The sequence below is a fragment of the Neopsephotus bourkii genome, unplaced genomic scaffold, assembly GCF_033783945.1.
Source record: "Neopsephotus bourkii isolate Nb327-2 ecotype Australia unplaced genomic scaffold, CSIRO-AGI_Nbou_v1 NB_894, whole genome shotgun sequence".
NCBI classification, from domain to species: Eukaryota; Metazoa; Chordata; class Aves; order Psittaciformes; family Psittacidae; genus Neopsephotus; species Neopsephotus bourkii.
Window position 1 is genome coordinate 3,006,063 of NW_026901388.1, and position 18,284 is coordinate 3,024,346.

The 18,284-nt window shown below is 40.0% G+C and overlaps 1 protein-coding gene across 6 annotated transcripts in view; it reads left to right on the plus strand.

The window, feature by feature from the left end:
* Positions 1-18,284, plus strand: part of SPIRE1 (spire type actin nucleation factor 1) — a 136,078-nt gene that overhangs the window by 99,789 nt on the left and 18,005 nt on the right. For 4 of the 6 annotated variants that reach the window (XM_061357426.1, XM_061357425.1, XM_061357429.1 and 1 more), the window contains exons 7-10: positions 4,257-4,343; positions 4,714-4,843; positions 8,394-8,435; positions 15,447-15,610. In XM_061357426.1, the coding sequence (XP_061213410.1) occupies positions 4,257-4,343; positions 4,714-4,843; positions 8,394-8,435; positions 15,447-15,610 (423 nt within the window). The remainder of the gene's footprint in view (positions 1-4,256; positions 4,344-4,713; positions 4,844-8,393; positions 8,436-15,446; positions 15,611-18,284) is intronic. The other 2 variants (XM_061357427.1, XM_061357430.1) reach the window with 1 other exon arrangement.

Sequence of the window (18,284 nt, forward strand, 5' to 3'; positions counted from 1 at the left end):
TTTGCCACGAGCTCCCCATGTATCCTGTGGAAAATCACTTAAAATCTTCTATTTCTCCTGTTCCTATCAAATGGGGCATGCTGATACCAATTATACCCTGGTGGCATAAAGTGAGTGCATAGAGTGCCCTGAGGTGAAAGGCTCAGAGCCATGTATTATTTATTTCCAGTTGTCATGCAGAGGGTTATTTCCCCAAGGCTGGAATGCAGATTACCAGTTTACAAAATGGCTGATGGTAATAACTCTCAACTTCAGCTATCAACTTTGACATCTGATGAACAGCAACTCAGGGAAAAGAGACTTCTCATTTCATTAGCAATCCTGCAAAGCATGCTGGCTTCAAAATATTGCTCAGTCTTTAAATGGAAGGAATCAATCACACCACTTAAAATAATATTCTCCTCATCATAAAATGTCAAATCAACATTCAGTATAAACCTTTTCAATTTTAATTTCTCTGCACTATTTTTAGGAAGGTGATGCATGTTGCAGAGTTTAGCAGCTTGATAATCTCTTCCAAGCTACGTGGAATTCACTCTAAGGAAGCCGTGGGGGTGGGAACAAATAGAATTTGGAGCATGTGTAGGTTAGGATCCTTCAGAAAGAGTTCCTGGGAAAGCAGAGTCCCCCCACGCAGGACTCCACATCCACTTCCTTAATGGGGAAGGGAGGAATTTTTCAGCATGGAAACAGAGCATGTCTGAAGTGAGCAGAGCTTACATGGAAGCTGCATGGCATTAGTGAAGTTCAGTTACAAATCATACTCAGGTGACCTTACGAGCATTTTTCTGACTGCAGCATTCCTTCTGGTTATCAAAAGTGCATGTCATTTAACAAACCAGAGCTGTGTCTTCACATATATTTGCTGGCTACAGAGCTTGTATGAATAGTCTCCCAAAGAAAAATGAGCCAAATGGTTAATTTCTTTTTCAAAAGAATATATATATATATATGAAAAAAGGTGCTGAAATTAGGAGAGACCTGGTCTAAGAAATACAGTGTCATGGGAATTCCTGTCAAATTGGAAGACAGGGCTGATAGCCAGCTACTGTGTGGTAATAGAGGTACTAGAATGATGTATGGCATAGGATGCTGTCTCATCCTTGACAGTGTGCTTGGGCACTTCACTGTATGAACATTGAGCATAACAGATGGATATTTTTTTTTTGAGGAAATCCATGCACTTATTCCCAGCTTACAATTTATAAATTCTTCATATGATAGAAAAAATTCCACTGCATTCTTTTATGTCCTGCACATATATTAAATTGCTGGCTTTGTCCTGTGATGTCTTATGTCTAAAGGAGGTATAAGAGAAAGAAATGTCTTTCTCTTTGGAGAAAACCAACAGAATCACAGAATCCCAAGGGTTGGAAGGGACCTCAAAAGATCATCTAGTCCAACCCCCCTGCAAGAGCAGGGTAACACAGAGTACATCACACAGGAACTTGTCCAGGCAGGCCTTGAATATCTCCAACGTAGGAGACTCCACAACCCCCCTGGGCAACCCGTTCCAGTGCTCTGTCACTCTCACAGTAAAGAAGTTTTTCCTGATGTTCACATGGAACCTCCTATGCTCCAGTTTACACCCATTGCCCCTTGTCCTATCACTGGACATCACTGAAAAAAACCTAGCTCCATCATCCTGACACTCACCCTTTACATACTTGTAAACACTGATGAGGTCACCCCTCAGTCTCCTCTTCTCCAAGCTGAAGAGACCCAGCTCCCTCAGCCTCTCCTCATAAGGGAGATGTTCCACTCCCTTAATCATCTTTGTGGCTCTGCGCTGGACTCTTTCAAGCAGTTCCCTGTCCTTCTTGAACTGAGGGGCCCAGAACTGGATGCAGTATTCCAGATGCGGCCTCACCAAGGCAGAGTAGAGGGGGAGAAGAACCTCTCTTGACCTACTAACCACACCCTTTCTAATACACCCTAGGATGCCATTGGCCTTCTTGGCCACAAGGGCACATTGCTGGCTCCTGGTCATCCTCCTATCCACCAGGACCCCCAGGTCCCTTTCCCCTTCACTACTTTCCAGCAGGTCAACCCCCAACCTGTACTGGTACATGGGGTTGTTCTTCCCCAGATGCAAGACTCTACACTTGCCCTTGTTGAATTTCATCAAGTTTCTCCCCGCCCAACTCTCCAGCCTGTCCAGGTCTCGCTGAATGGCAGCACAGCCTTCTGGTGTGTCAGCCACTCCTCCCAGTTCAGTGTCATCAGCAAACTTGCTGAGGGTACACTCAGTTCCCTCATCCAGGTCATTGATGAAAATATTAAATAGCACTGGTCCCAGCACCGACCCCTGAGGTACTCCACTAGTCACAGATCTCCAGCTAGATTCTGCCCCATTGACCACAACTCTCTGCCTTCTTCCTTTCAACCAGTTCTTGATCCACCTCACTACCTGATCATCAAGCCCACACTTCCTTAGCTTATCTATGAGGATGCTGTGGGAGACAGTATCAAATGCCCTACTGAAATCAAGAAAAACCACATCTACTGCTCTACCATCATCCATCCACCTAGTTACTTCCTCATAGAAGGCTATAAGGTTGGTCAAACATTACTTCCCCCTGGTAAAACCATGTTGGATGCTCTTGATGACCCCCTCATCCTTGATATGTCTAGAGATGGTGTCAAGAATAAATTGTTCCATCACCTTTCCAGGGATGGAGGTAAGGCTGACCGCTCTATAACTACCCAGGTCCTCCTTGCCCTGCTTATAGACTGGCATGACATTTGCCATCCTCCAATTCTCAGGCACCTCTCCTGTTTCCTATGACTTACCAAAGATGATGGAGAGTGGCTGAGCAATGACCTCCACCAGCTCCCTCAGCACCTGCGGGTGCATTCCATCCAGACCCATCGATTTATAGATGTTCAGATTGCTTAACTGATCCCTAACCCAGTCCTCATTTACCAAAGCAAACTCCTCCTTTATCCTGACTCCTGGGGCTATAGGAATCTGGGGCCCCCAGGGACAGTCTGCAGGAGTAAAGACAGAGGCAAAGAAGGCATTCAGCACCTCTGCCTTCTTTATATCCTCTGTCTCCAGGGCACTCACCTCGTTCAACAATGGGCCTATATTGCCTCTTGTGTTAGTTTTATCCGCTGTGTATTTGAAGAAGCCCTTTCTATTGTCCTTAACCCGACTTGCAAGATTAAGTTCCAAGGAGACCTTAGCTGTCCTAGTTGCCTCCCTACATCCTCTAACAACTGTCCTATATTCCTCCCAAGTGGCCAGCCCCTCCTTCCAGAATCCATAGATTTTCTTTTTCCACATGAGTTTGCCCAGCAGTTCCTTGTTTAACCATACTGGTCTCCTGGCTCCCTTATTTGATTTCCTACCCATTGGGACGCTCTGATCCTGAGCTTGGAAGAAATGGTCCTTGAATGAAGAACAAGAAAACAAAACTCCCCCAGCCCCTCTTCTACAGAAATATATGATTTACGGTGAGGAAAAGTGCCTCTTATGCTTCCAGTGGCCTGCTGTGGCATCCTAGTGGTTTATTTTGTGGACATATTAACAAATTTAGTTTTATACTTGAGTAATCTTCAAAGTGCAGGTGTCGAGGTAGCTATGAAATCATAGCTTCCCTCTCCTTCTGAGGGATTTACACAAAAGCACCTCTTCATGGCCATAGCTGCAGAGACAGGTGGTAAAGTCACAAAACCAAGGGGAACACATTTTTAATCCATTGCTACAAGCAATTATTAGTGATTATTAGTGATTGTGTGAGATCTGGCTTTGTTCTCACATCAGTGCTTGGGAGATGGTAAGGAGATCAAGTATACCGGGGCCTTACAGAGCATCCTTGTTTTCACAGAGGTGAACCCAGAGTATTAGAGACTATTTAACAGTTCAGATAGTTGTTCTTAAAAATGGTTTCGGCAACTTTTCCTCTCAGCAAGATACAGTCTTCATCTGCATTCTGCCATAGACATGATTGCAGCCTTAACATTTGATTTCATAATTTCAAAATCCTAAGTATTGCTGATTAAAGCTGCAGCAGTTGTGGTTATTCTGCAGCTGTCTGCAAAGCTGAAAAGCTGTTAGATATGTTTTAGCTTGCTTGTGCTTTGCATATGGATTGTTGCTCGGCTTAGGACTGATGGGGTTTTATGTCCGGTGCAGGTGTCAGAACACTGCAAGCTCTGTCAGGGTTGTTGTGAATTTTCAATTGATCTTATCATCTGCATGAATATGAATGCAAAATATGGAAATACATATTTCACTTTTTCCTTTCCAGGTCAACGGTGACATTCCACCTCGATTAAAAAAGAGCGCCCATGAAATAATCCTGGATTTCATCCGATCGCGACCTCCATTAAATCCTGTATGTAATCCCGTGAACTTCGTTCCTAACAAAACCATGGCTGTTTAAAGCATGTTTGTGTCCAGGGCGTATGTCAAATATTATGTTTTCTGACAAGGGCTTTCAAAAATACTGTCTTCTGTATATAGAACATGTTCTCTTAAAAGAACAGTGTGTAATATCTTGTACCTACCAATTAATAGCTGTTATTACAGCCCCTTTATTTCTGGGAAATAATGATGAATTGGGGAAAAATGTATGTGAGTTTTACAACTGAGTGCACATAAAATAGTATCACAACATTCCACTTTTTTTTTTTTCCAAAGAAGTGTGACATCTACTTTCAAGGAAGCACTGTTTTATGTAAATATAATTATCTTTATATCCTGAGGCCTCAGCAAGAAAACTGAAACCAACCCCACCGCGGCCACGCAGCCTTCATGAAAGGATACTGGAGGAAATCAAGGCAGAGAGGAAGTTGCGTCCAGTCTCACCTGATGAGATAAGGCGTAGCAGGCTGGGTAAGCACACTGCTGGTTTTTACCTGCAGCATCCACAGAAAACTTCCCACGTAAGAAACAGCAATATTAGTGATGTCTGTGCAGGTGTCACAGAATATAAACTTGTTCTCATCCCTTCAGAGAAAGAAAGGACCTACAGGCTTTGCTAGGGCTATGCAATCTTCGTGCTAAGTTATATTTAAAAATAAGATAACTGCATGGTTCAGCTTGATTCCCTTCAAGTTTTAAATGTATGTATTAAAAAAATTTAATGGCATTATATTGCTTGTTGCACATGACAGTTAGTGTCATATTTGCTCAGAATGGAATGGGTATTGCTTCTCCCCTGTGTACAGTTCCTTACATATCTGCAAGTGATGTTTCATGTCTGTTTTTAATTAATCCTATTCTCTTTGTTTCCTATTGTTAGCATCATCAATTTCCTTATTTTAATTCAGAATCTGCTCTTATTTTGTTTGCCGAATCTATTGCTTTTATTCTGAATCCAAATCTTTGCTTCATTTTCTAAGTTATGGAACATGGGTTTGTATATCTTTTCAGTGGGAGAATAATTCAGACTTGTGCTGCAAAGCATTTCATTTCTGTAATGTATATTCAAGAACCCACTATGAAATTATACAAATACTATGCTTTCCAGGGATTACCAATTTGCATTAGTTCAATAGTTCTGATGACAAAAACATGACAAATGCAGTCTTACTTTGTGACTTAGATTTCTTAGAGGACAGTCTATATCAGAAAAAGGGAGCTAGCTGGATTTTTGAAGAGCAGAAGTGGAATCTTTTGTCTGAAAAGCATGAAATAATTCACATATACTCCCTGGTGCTGCTTTTTGCAAAATATTTGTGCTTGCCACATGTGCTTAAAGGCACTGGTCCAGATTCGAGTGGTTTGTGACAACCCATTGTCTCCGCAGAAAAACAGTTTCATCAGTCTTGCTTTGTTGCATTGTTTTTGAAGCACTAAGTAGAGTTTGGTGAATGCTTGGGTGCATTTTTAAAAGCACGATGTTTTGTATATTGTTTCTGTTTGTATTCAGTTTATGCTTGCTGTATCAGTTAATGTTTCTAATAGGTCTAGACATTTTTCCAAATGTAGGAAGCTTGTAAAAATGAGGAACGATTCCTTAATTTTCTTTGAAACATTCAGTTTGAGTGTTTTAAATGTTCTCTTCTGGGGATTATCATGGCCTCTCAGGGGCAGCAAATTTGATCTAGTAGATTTTTACAATGTCTGAATGATGTAAATAAGATCCAACCCTTTTAGTAGACAGTTTTTAAAACCAATGTTAAATTTTTGAGTATTACAGGTTAGGACTTCCTGGGCTGATTTCAGGGCATGGCCTCCAGTGAGAGATAACTGTCTTCACCAATTCTTAATTTTTTTGTTAAAGAATTAAATTCTTTGATTTTGCAACAGTGGTAATTCTCCTTATGTCCAGTGAATTGTTTGGATTAAATGCCATATGAAGGTGTAAAAGGGGATGCATGCAAGTTTTATTTCCCAAGTGTTTATTTGCTGCTGGCATGAAGAAGAAAAAAGAGCAAAGGCCTTCAAGATAATTTTTCTTATGTTGAAACATGAGGTTTTGGTTTTTCTCACATTGAACTGATTGTTATGTCCAAAGTTCCTCTTAGAATAAAATATGTTTGTGCGGAACTATGAACGGAGTAATGCTAATGACATTCAGCATGGTACAAATAGATCTGCCATATAATTTAGATGATTACTGAATGCAGTTTAGAGTTACAATATGTAAGGTAATGATGTATAAGGATTATAAATCTAGCTAGAAACACCATGTAGGACACTTGCACCTTCTGGACAGAAATAGTTGTTGCCTTTAAAAAGAAGAAAACCAAAAGAGCATTAGAGTGAAATAGTTGGGAGCATAAGGTATGTTGCACATGTCCCAGAGTTATTCCTTGTTGATCAGTTTATAGCAGGCAAGAGTGCAGCTACACTTGACTTTTGGGGTGAGGGGGCCTGTACTCGTGCAGTTCCTCCCCTGTGATATGGGTGGACCTATGGCATGTGTTTCCCAGCAGCAACAGGCTTTGTCCCTCTGCTCTGCTCTGCGTAGCACATGCATGCATACAGGTAAGATCTTCACCCTGATCTGGCACTGAGAAAAGCCACCCTGTGGCTGGCCACTCTGAGTGTAAAACTTCTTTTAGAAACAGTCATTTTCTGACAGAGGGAGAGATCTGAGCAGAGAAATTGGAGTGAGTTTTCACACAACCTTGTAAAATCATCAGAGTAAGCTATCGAGACAAGCACAGCCTTGAGGTACATGTCCTTAAGGCTTGAATTTGTGACTCAAGCAAGTTGAGCTAATGGAGCTTGGAGAAAACTTTGTTTCATGTATGTGCTTTATCAACCTTCAGTTAGGACTCAGCATTAGGTGATGAACACCCTTACACTTTAAAATGTTTTTGCCTTTACGCTGGGTTTGGACAGGGATTTCGGTATTGTTTCTGTAGCTGTTGTGTGTGGCTGATGTTGTCTACTTCATGAACTACAGTAAAAATACCCTAACTCCCAAATTTCACTCTAGGTCAGCCACCTACTGCAGCCATTATACAGATTTGTTCTCATGAACAAAACTCCCAGCACAGCCTTTTTTTAAACATGTTTCAATGCAGTGGTCTATGTGGCTGACAGCCCCTTTCATGCCGACTTGCATGTTTATCATCTGTCAGTTAAGACAGATAAGCTGATGTGGGTTTTGATGCATTCTTGACACTGAGCATGGCCTGCTTAATTTGTATTGGTGCATTGAAATTTTGTTTTCAGTTGAGAAATATTTTGAACGTCTGCTCCCTGAATTACACCGTTTAATGGGAAATATACATTGGCCTTTCCAGAAACAAAGATCCACATGACCACTTTTTTATCTAGAAAAGCTCAGAGGACCACAAAGAAGGGGATAATATTGTGAATACATTTTAAAGGTTAAGTCCACATAAGATTTTTTAAAAAGAACAACAATCAGCACAGATCACACTGTGTTTGGCCTTTATTTCCATCCTTTTCAAGGGAAGTACTGCTCAAGTACTTTCAAGCTTAGCTTGAGTGTCTCTCTTTATTAGTTTAATTATAATCATTGGAGATTATGCTTAAAAAAATTAGTAATACCTTTTTTCAGGTCACTGAAACTTGTGTGAATTGTGGCTTTGTACTTTTGTTTTAGCTCTTTCTTCCCTCTCTTTCACTTTACCCTCCCCCTGCTCTTTCATGACATTTTAATTGAAAAAAAAGTGATTTTTAAGGTACTTGCCTTGAATTGATACTTGCCTTGAATTAGACAAATCTCATTCTACAACTATTTATAATTGTTCTGTTTGCAAGTCCCATTTATGCTGCTGTAGTTTTCAGACTTTGCGCTTTGTTTCAGTAGAGCAGTAGTAAGTGTGACACATTTTGGATTTAGGCAACAGAATCCAAAATGTCTTAAGTGGAGTTAATCTCTTGGTTTCACTGCCCCTCTGCTTTTCTAATAGCTGAATTATTTTCTTTTTGTTGTTTTTGTTTCCTTTTTTTTTTACAGCAGTGCGGCCGCTTAGCATGTCTTACAGTTTTGACTTGTCAGGTAAAAGGTGCAACAACACCTGACGTGGTTATTGTGCTTGTTGTGGCATTTGTTCCATCTGTTTGTTGAATTCCCATTTAAGAAAGAAACTTGAAGGGATTCTTCCAAGATATGGTCAGTGAAAATAAAAATTAAGATAAATTACTTATTGACGCCTGCATTTCCGTTCCCACCATAGGATGCCTCAGTATAGGAAACATCTGTATTTCACCTGAAATAGAGTGCTGGAATTCTGTTTAAATAAATAATCAAAATAAGGTGGCCCAGAGCTATTCCAAACAATGTCACCTTCGAGTCTGATCTGACTTTGTGTCTTTCCTCACTTTTTGACTAAACCATCTTCTGCAGTACTTAATTTCTCACAAGGATCCAAAACCAGTTTTGAACTCTTCTACCTTTCTAGATTTAATGAAATGCAGCTATGAATAGTAATCTAGAAAGGAACTGTCAGTTCTGCTGAGTGTCTTTACAGTAAATGCTTTTTGAGTTGTGAAATCAGATGTTCACTCAAAAGAAGCTAAACCTTCCTTCTTTACTGGTTAGCAAAATAAGTTGCTAAAGTCTGCTGGTAATAGCTGATACAGCGGATTCCATAGCTGATCCTTCATCAACTGTCTAAAACCAAATTTTAAGTTTCCCCCGGTGGGCCATTAGTTAGGATGTGCAGTAACTGTATGGACATGTTCTACTTCAGACACAGCAACATCAGAGAGAGTTTGTGCCTGCTAGCCAGAAGTAAATCCATTCTTCCCTCATTGCACACTAACTTTCCAGGATGCTCAGGCCCAGAGACTCCATCTTTGAGGCTGGAAATAGTCTACATTAGCCTCAAAGGTTTGTCCACTGAGGACAGCTCTTATGCTAGCTCTCACCTAATTTCCCATAGGTGACTCCCGAAAAACTGTCTCCAAATAAATCCATGCTCTCATTTCGTGAAGAAGCAGCAGCAGCTGTACTTTCCCTCCTTCCTTCCAGTTGTAGGCAGAAACATCTCATCTGCATCTTCTGCAGAGTGTTAATCCTCTGTGTCTTCATTCACCCTTTAACCTCTATGTTTATTTTCCCCATAGAAAGGCATAATATGACTGAAATACTCCTATATTGTGAACTAGAAACACCATCTAGAAGTTGGGGTTTTTTTATTACTGTAATATAAAAATTACAATAGTTTTGTAATATGGGAGCAAAGATCACAAGTGACTTACCTGTGAATGTGGCTTCATGTTTTGGCTGAGCCAAATAAACAGTTTGCAACTGTCAAGAGCTGAGGAAGGGCTCCTGTGGATCCCTGTCTTCCCCAGGTTCCCCTCAGAGCATGTGATTCCCACTCTTTCTCTGTGCAAGTCCTGCCCATTTATTCACAACATGACCTGCTTAAACTCATGTAACCCAGGAACTGATACTTTCATTTTTTTTCTGCTCTTTTAGTGTTTTAAACCTGCTTACTATCTGATCGATGATCAGAGAGCTGGCTGAGAGTATGTGATGAGCACGGGTGGATGGGAGGAAGAAACAGGCTCTCCCTGTCAGAGTCTGTGGCAAGCTGTTAATCCAGCTCCATCCCTTTTGTGAAATTTGACACTCAGGGCATATTGTGCAGCTACTACAGTTGTAGTGGGATTCAAATTCTGTATGCACTTGGTATCATGGTATCATGTTTTACTCCACTGGGAGCTAAAAGGTCCCCAGGAGTTCAGATAATCGCATAAACAAGCAAACCTCAGTTTTCAAAAAGTAGTGCTACTTTAGGATATGCCCAAAGTTCCTTCAGCCTTAAGACTATAAAATGAAATGTGCCACTGAACAAGAAGAAGGAAGTGTTCAGATCTGTCCTTTTACATGTGTCTGTCTGCTTCTTCTTTTTTCTTTTATTTCATTTTTTTAAATCCAAACGGTATTTTGTTAAAAGGTACCTCCATCATCCATAAATCCATTATTGTCTATATCCAGTCATTACCATTATGTTTTTATTTTTAAAAAGTAGCTTCACAGCAATCTATACTGTACTTGGATTTGTTCTTTTTGACTGACCATTGAAGAACTCTTCCTGTTTCCTTTGCCCATCTTCCAACTGTGATTGGTTTTGGTTTTTCAGGTCATGTGGTACTCAGCAAGTAGCATCATATGGCGTGACTGAGCGATCTGATAAGTTGCCTTTAAAAGTAAATTCAGGGTGATTAAAACATTCTAGTTAGATCTGAGACACCAGATGAGCTGTACAAATGAATTAGATGGGTTGGGATGTCGATAGTAAACAGATAAGCAGTAGCTTTGAATGTTGTTGCTTTGTGTGCTTTTACTTTTTTCTTTATTTTGGAGGCTGGGAAGCTATATTGTGCTTTCATCAGTGTTTCCACATTCATGCTTTTTCACTTCTTTCATTGCTCTCTGCTTGATGGAATTGCTGAACTGAAAAACTGCAAAACCTGGTGAAAAGCAGAAGTGTTTCCTACTAAGTGCTAAAGGATAGGTGCAGGCTGATGTTATGCTTATTTTCTGTGACTGAGATGACAGAACAATCCTGAGAAGGCTCTTGCTGGCACTGACTGAGCAGGTATAGTTGGTATGTCACACTGTCTGGCTCCATGCAGATGCCTGCTGTTATCCTGAACAGGAGAGGAGGGGTACCTGGGACCCCCTTTTACACTGCTGTTTCCTACTAGTAGAATAGAAGGAGCAAGCAGTAGCCACCTGCAATGAGAGTAGTCTGAGAGGTACTCAGAAATTGAACAGGGGCTGGGCAATCATTGCCCACTTCTAATACAAAAATAGTTTCAAAGCAGCTTAATTTCAATGCACTGTGTTGAATGCAACTCAAAAGATCAGTCATTCCCACTCTTAACACTCCGTTTCTTACCTCAGAGCTGTACGCATGGCTGCTTTGCAGTTGTCACTTCAGAAACAGTTTTGTACATTTTGTTTGGGGGGTTGCAGGGAAAGAAGAAAAAGGAAACTGAAACATTGAATCCCAGATTTCACTGGGATTATTTCTTTTGTTCCCAGCCCTGTGAGGTGATGTGTATCACTTTTGGCTTTACATGATCTGTGCCTCAGACCACTGTGAGGAAGGAGGAAGGAACTCTCCAAGCTCCTGTCAATCTTTTAATGTAGATAACACAATAATGAATGTAATGCAAACACCAGCAGAAGACTGGAATTTTGTATTACTGATTTATTAGTTCTTAGGTTAAACTTCGTTGTCTAAGTCCATTGAAAGGAACAGCACATCTCTATTACATTTTCATTGTGTAATCTTTTCCAGTTTATTATGATCATGATAACAAGCAAGAAGTAAGTCTGTAATAATTCTGCAAATCCATTTTTGCCTTCTTTTAAACTCAGTGTAAAAATGATGAGGTTAAGGGGTTAATTTGCCATGTAAAACAAAATTCAGGTTTCTGTTGTCATTATTTGCTAAGGGGAGCTGGTTAGGAGGCCGACAGCCTATGGTTACGTGACTGCTGCAGTTTGTGTGTAATCTGCGGTCGGCTTAATTCCTTGTTTCATAAGAGACATCATCTTACACGTAAATAAAGGCGCATTTCGTATTATCCCAGGGTGGGATTTTTTTGTGCTTCCCACCCCAGCCTCCTTCTTTAGACTATTCAGGGAAGGCCAACACAAAGATCAAGTAATCAAATCAAGACCTTCTCTTCTTTCATTTGCCTGTTGTAATGATAGCTTAGAAGAAACACAAAAGAAACCAAACCCATTCATCCAATTTGCAGGTACTGTTCATTGTGCTTGCTGCCTGAAAACAGGGAGAAATGACACTCTCCCAGTGTGTCTGACTCTCTAATAAAGCCTTAACCCCAGGTTGTTACTCACACAAGCCTTTTTTTAATATCATTTGAATCATCTTCAAAACATTTAGATGTTTTATGAAAGTAGAGATTGAGAACTATTATCCATTTGAAAAAATAAATTTAGGTTTTTGTTTCAAAGACTTGTCCATGAATTTCTTCTGTCATATTCATTTTTATAAGCATTAGTCTATTGGTTGATTCTGATTTGTTTATCCTGATTAATTTTATCTTGTTTATGATGATGGAAGATTTATTTGCCATCGGTAATGTTTCTGTTGCCTGAGTACATCACTAAAATTGCTTAAATAAAGTAATAAGTTTTTGGTCTGTATCTGCTAACAAACTCTGATTTTAATTTTGGAACAAGTTATTTTTGTTGAAATCTGTTTGCTGAAACTGTAAAATTTAATGATCCTTTCCTTAAATTAGGATAACCTATTTGTTCATATATCTCCAGTACTGTAAGTGCAGGAATGATAAAAGGAACTTAAGCGCTATTGACAAAACGGATTTTATAGATTTTTCAATTTTACTTTTTTTTTTTATTTATTCTTTAATGTTTGCAAGTTGCAAAAACTTCATGGTTTTTTTTGTTGGGTTTCTTTTCTTAATAATATGTAAAATAAATGACATTTCCCACTGAAGAGCCCTTCAAAACAAATGTTATATTAGATTGTCTTCTTAATTCACCTAAAACTCCTCTGGTATTTCAAGACTTATAAACCAACATATGGACAACTCAAGAACATGTATGAACAACTCATATATGCATGAATTTAAAATACAGCTGGTTTAGGCTTTTAAGATAGTGATTGGCTACATAAATTACCTCCAAAATGGATCAGAGATTTCAGTTTCTGGAGCCTAATAAAAGAGGGCCTTATTTTTTAGAAATCAAAGCAAAACAATAACAAAAAGACCCCAACAGAAAAGAATTTATGATGTACCCTGGATATCCATTCCATCACCTCCCACAGTGCTGTGGGGATGTTTGGTGGATGTTCCCTCCTCTTTCCTCTCCCCAGACCTATCATGTGTTTTATTTTTTTGGAAGGAGGGCAGTACTGTTGGCCTTCCCATCATTTATTCTACTACTGAGTCCAACAGTACTTACAGGCCATTCTTCACCCTCCATACCATCAGGCAGGAGAGCCGCCACCCAGGAAGTTTGAGAAGGGACACCACCTTTGTCTGCTGTGTTGGTGGTGCTGGGGCTGCTTTGTTGGACAGCCTGTTCAAGAACCACACTGGGCAATCAAAAGATGAATCAAAGGTTTTTCTCTTGGTCATTTGGGCAACCCTGAGCTTCTTCAATCAAGTGCATGTCAGCTAATTATGAGGTCTCAAGAAGTGGTATTGGCAGCAGGGAAGTGAGGCAGTTTGGGTTTTGTTTTTCTGCTATTGCTTTCTGGGATTGTGTTGAGTGGCTACTAGAACAGGAATGCATTTGATGTGGAGGACGCTCATGCTCTACTCGCAGAAATCTAGGAGGGGGAAAAAAAACCATGACCTATAAGCCACAGTGCTAGACAGGACACCCATTAGCAAAGCCTTTGAAGATAGGAACTAAGGGTTAGAGAGTCTTAAGTCTTTGAATGCAAGTCTTTGTAGGGAGGACCTGAAGGCAGTAATAACACTGTAGTACACAGATTCATAGGCTTGGAATGTCACCATGACTTTAATAGTCCAAATAATCACCTTTTCTTATACTCCCAGTTGAAGGTATGATTTACATAGGAGCTATAATACATCCTCTGTGTTTTCTAGCTCAGTTTCCAGCATTTAACAATAAACTAATTAATCCTTTAAAATATATATTTATTTAACCCATTCCTCATCTTATTCCTTTTCAATAGCTGCTCTGGTGAGAGTGTTGTAAAACAGACCTACTGCTGCAACTGAGGCTATGTCTAGACTACGTAGTTTTGATTTTGCTAGTGCAAGAACAGTTTTTATCAATGCAAATTGCATTACAGCAGCAGTGACCAAGTCTGTTTATACCAGGACAACTATATAAGTAACTCCAAGTGAAGTGCGAGTACTTACATTGTTGGCACTGGGAATATCTGGGTGATATAATTTCTCTGTCATAGTCCTCCTGGTAACCTAAGGTACGAGTCATTTGACCTTCTGTACCTCTTTTCACCATGTATAAAAATGGGAATAATAACCTGTCATTATCCTAGTCTTGTAATACCTCGAGGTACTTTGTTATTACAAGACTGGGGAAAGAGTCCTATAATTACATAGGTAGAAAAACACACCTGTAGAAAGACTAGATGCCTAGGCATACATGTAAATGGGACATTAAAAGCTTCTCTTCCTTCTCCCTCCAACACCATTTTCTTCAGATTGGAATACTGTACTTTGTACTTTTATAGGGATAAAACTGATTTATCAGACCAAACTCTAAGCTCTCCTAATATATCAAAGCTTAGGTCATTATCTTAATGTCTAAGCTAAGCTAGGCAAAGCATAGCAGACCCAGTGTTTATGTTATCCAAGATGCATCTTCATTGCACACTGCCAGAAATCCTCAGTAATTTACTCAGTGGAGTTACATCCTTGTAAAACTCACGTAGATGAAAATAGAGCTGGAGCCTCATGTTTCTGCTATTACATGGAAATCTGACATCACAGACATACTTTTAATACAAATGACCACCAAGCCTAAGGATTGTGCATGTTTTGATGAACACTAGTTATTTAGCTCATTTTCATTCCCTTCTGTGTATTGCAGAATAAAGTGTAATTTTGTCCTTACAGGAAAAACTAGGTTTGCTCCATGCTAAACCTTCTAATCTCTGTATGGTGTTGCCTTCAGATTCACTGGTAACCCACTTATCCACAAACGTATCTTCTGATACTTGTTATGTAGTTAATTACAAACTATAAGTTGAAGAAAGAATATTTCCAGATTTAACACAGGATTATTTTTGTAAGTGGATTGGTGTTGGTCTGAGGTTAGTTTTTAGTATTGTGCACTGCTGCTTTTTCCACTGCTTTCATTCTTTCATACTGCTTCTGTAGCACAAGCCATTGCTTGTAGTTCTCTGAGCAATGTATTGCTAAAGTAGAATGACTGCACACATATAACTATCACAATAATTCTTTTCTCCTTTGTGTGTATTGCCTCGGCAGTAAGATTTGTGAAGGTAAAATAAAAATCTGGTCCAAACACCAATTGTTCTGTTTCTTTTGATAGATGTATCTACACCAGAGGCTGGGAGAAAATTGATGGATGCCTCTGTAGTGAACGGTGGCCTAGCACCACAAGAAAAGCAGAATGGGGCCACACAAGCGACAGTGCAACGCAAGAGACTCCTTAAGGCTCCAACATTGGCTGAACTTGACAGCTCAGATTCAGAGGTAAAAAAAATCAGCATCCTTCTCAATTTGTCAGAATTGAGTCTTAGTCCTTAATTTGCTGAACTGATCAGCTGAGAAGTGAGTTTGCAGATTATCATCTGAATTTTCCACGACTGCTTTGTTGACCCACAGAATTTAAAAAAATGTTAGACCTCAAAAATGAGAATATTCTTTTGAAAGCTTGAATGCTAATTTTGTCCTTAAACACAGAATTTATTTATTTTTCTAATATAAGTATCTGTCCACAGTGTATATGTAGCAGCTATGCCTTTGGGAATGCAGGGAAATATGTTGCACCCTTCTGGCAGGAGCTGTCACTAAAGGACTCGGATGTGAGGCCAGCCTCACTGTACCAGATGTTAAATAAAGAGCATCCACTGTGCCAGAGGGGTTGCAGTTTGGTGCAAATGTCAGTGTGTTAGTTTTGATATAAAGGCTTGTGAAGTAGCATCCAATACATGTTTCACAGATAAAGACATGCAAATACCACTTATGTGGAAGAACAACTTTGACTCCATCCCATCTCAAATGGAGAGTTAAATATTTTTTAAATGCATAAAAAGCCCTCTAGCTTAAAAGCTGCAATATATGATCCTCAAGAAGTACCGACATTACATCCTCAAGAATGAGCTTTACTGGACCAGTAGTAATATTAATGAAGTTTGGACCTTTCTTAAAGTTAAGCTGTCTGAAAAGCACATGCAGGCAGGGTTTCTTCATGGAGGCTGATTTTAGCCTGGGGGAGGCAGTCTTCCCTGACTGCCTTTCTCTCTAGTAAATGGGAAAGGAGGGGTTTCCTGACAGGGTGCTTACAAAGGCCTCTAAGCTGAAACATAGGAGGCTGGCAAAATATATATGTGGGGAGAAATTTGTCTCTTTGCATACTTTCTTGATCTGTGAAAGTTGGCTGCCTTTGTATTTGGGGATTATCCTGTGGGTGGCTTGTGTGGCTGCATAATTTGGTGCATCTATTCTGAAAGCAGAAGAGATTTCCATTTTGAAATCTCTCAGCAGTCTTTAAAATTACAATAGAGGCTGTATGAGGTTTTGTTGTGAATGAAGCTGGGCAGGAGGCAGGAATATTAAGACCTATCAATGAGAACTGAATCTTGAACTTACAGCTTCCCAGCCCTGTGCATCCTGAAGCTAATGCAGCATGATATTTCACATGGAAAAATGAGCAGAAGCCAGTTAAATAAAATTCTGTAAAGGGAAACGTGAAGTGATTCTTGTCTAAGGGAAAAATAAGATGTCTGACTGCGACTGTTGATTGGGGAATACTGTGTAGGCGAGCAAAGTCTTATAGAATAAGTTCTGGAACATACAGCAAAAGATACAGTGAAAATAAATTGGCCACATTGAGCTGTCACTGCTGCTGTACTGGTTTGAGTCAACAGAATTAGCTGGTGAAGCAATTAAGATGATTAAGGTGCTCAGCAGAGTACTGGCTGGGGCTCAGGAACAGTGCTTAAGTAGTGAAAACAAGAAAGCTGAAGGGTGTTTGGGTGGAATTTTCCAAGCTGATGAAGGGGGTGAGACACAGAATGTTTGAAGAAAGTGAAGATCACTCTGTCAAAATGTCTTCTTTCCTGACTTTCATTTTGTATGTAACACACAGAAAAGCATATGTGTTGTCCTGATTGCGTACAAATGACTCTGCCACCTCTTTACCTGCGATTTGAATTTGGCTTAACCTATTTAGACTTACTCACTGGGAGTTGAACTATGACTATGTTATGCCCTAAATTACAGGCTGCAAATACCTGCACTGCTTAGCTGCAGAGCTCCAAATGAGCTATGATGCAGACCTGGTTTCTTCCCCCTGCATCCCCTTTGTTCTTCTGTCAGCTGTGTTGTGATGCAGACTATGCCCCAACATTGTGTTGCTAGCCAAAGGTGAAAGGGAAGATCTGATATAGCATAGAAACCTATGCCCATTTGCTGGCGAGCATCAATATTGTACAAACCATTCCTGCTTTTTGACCTTGCTTTTTTTCTGCATCACCACTAGAATCACAGGTTCAGAGAGAGAGGATGAAGTGCCATTTTTCTTTGTGTGGCTATATGAAGCAGCAGTCTAATTGTGGTTTTTGATACAGCTATAAAAATGGTATCTTCCTAATAAAGCTACAAATATCCAGACAAAAATCATGTCAGTAACATATTCAGGTGTTTTAAGGTGATGCCTTTAAAGTTGCAACTTTCTCAGTACATGTAAAATTCTAATTGTTTAGTCATCTGTGAAGAAGTGTGCAGTTCCAGACTGTCGGAGGAGCAACCCGAATCAAGAAGGCAATCTCAATATGCGTTACGCTTCTTGTTCGATTTATTACACAAGCTCACCTAATTTATAGCATCGGTGATAGTTCACATGACAGCAATACATCTTTCATTGGCTACATACACCTGTCCACGTGCCTGTCAGTACATTGCTATTGGCTAAGCTAAGTTTTACACCCATATCTCTGCAACAGCAGGGTGCATGCCTTGCGATAAGCAGTGCATTCCTTGTGGCCAGCAAGCTCCTGTTTCAGCGTTCTGCTTACATTTCTTCGACTCCAGGCCTCCTCGGCTCAGCTGAGTCAGAGAGAGTTCAAGGCTGTCTCACTCGGCTCCAATCCTGGGTTGTGCAGGTCTTCATGTGAGTCAGAATTTATGTTACCCAGCCCTTCAT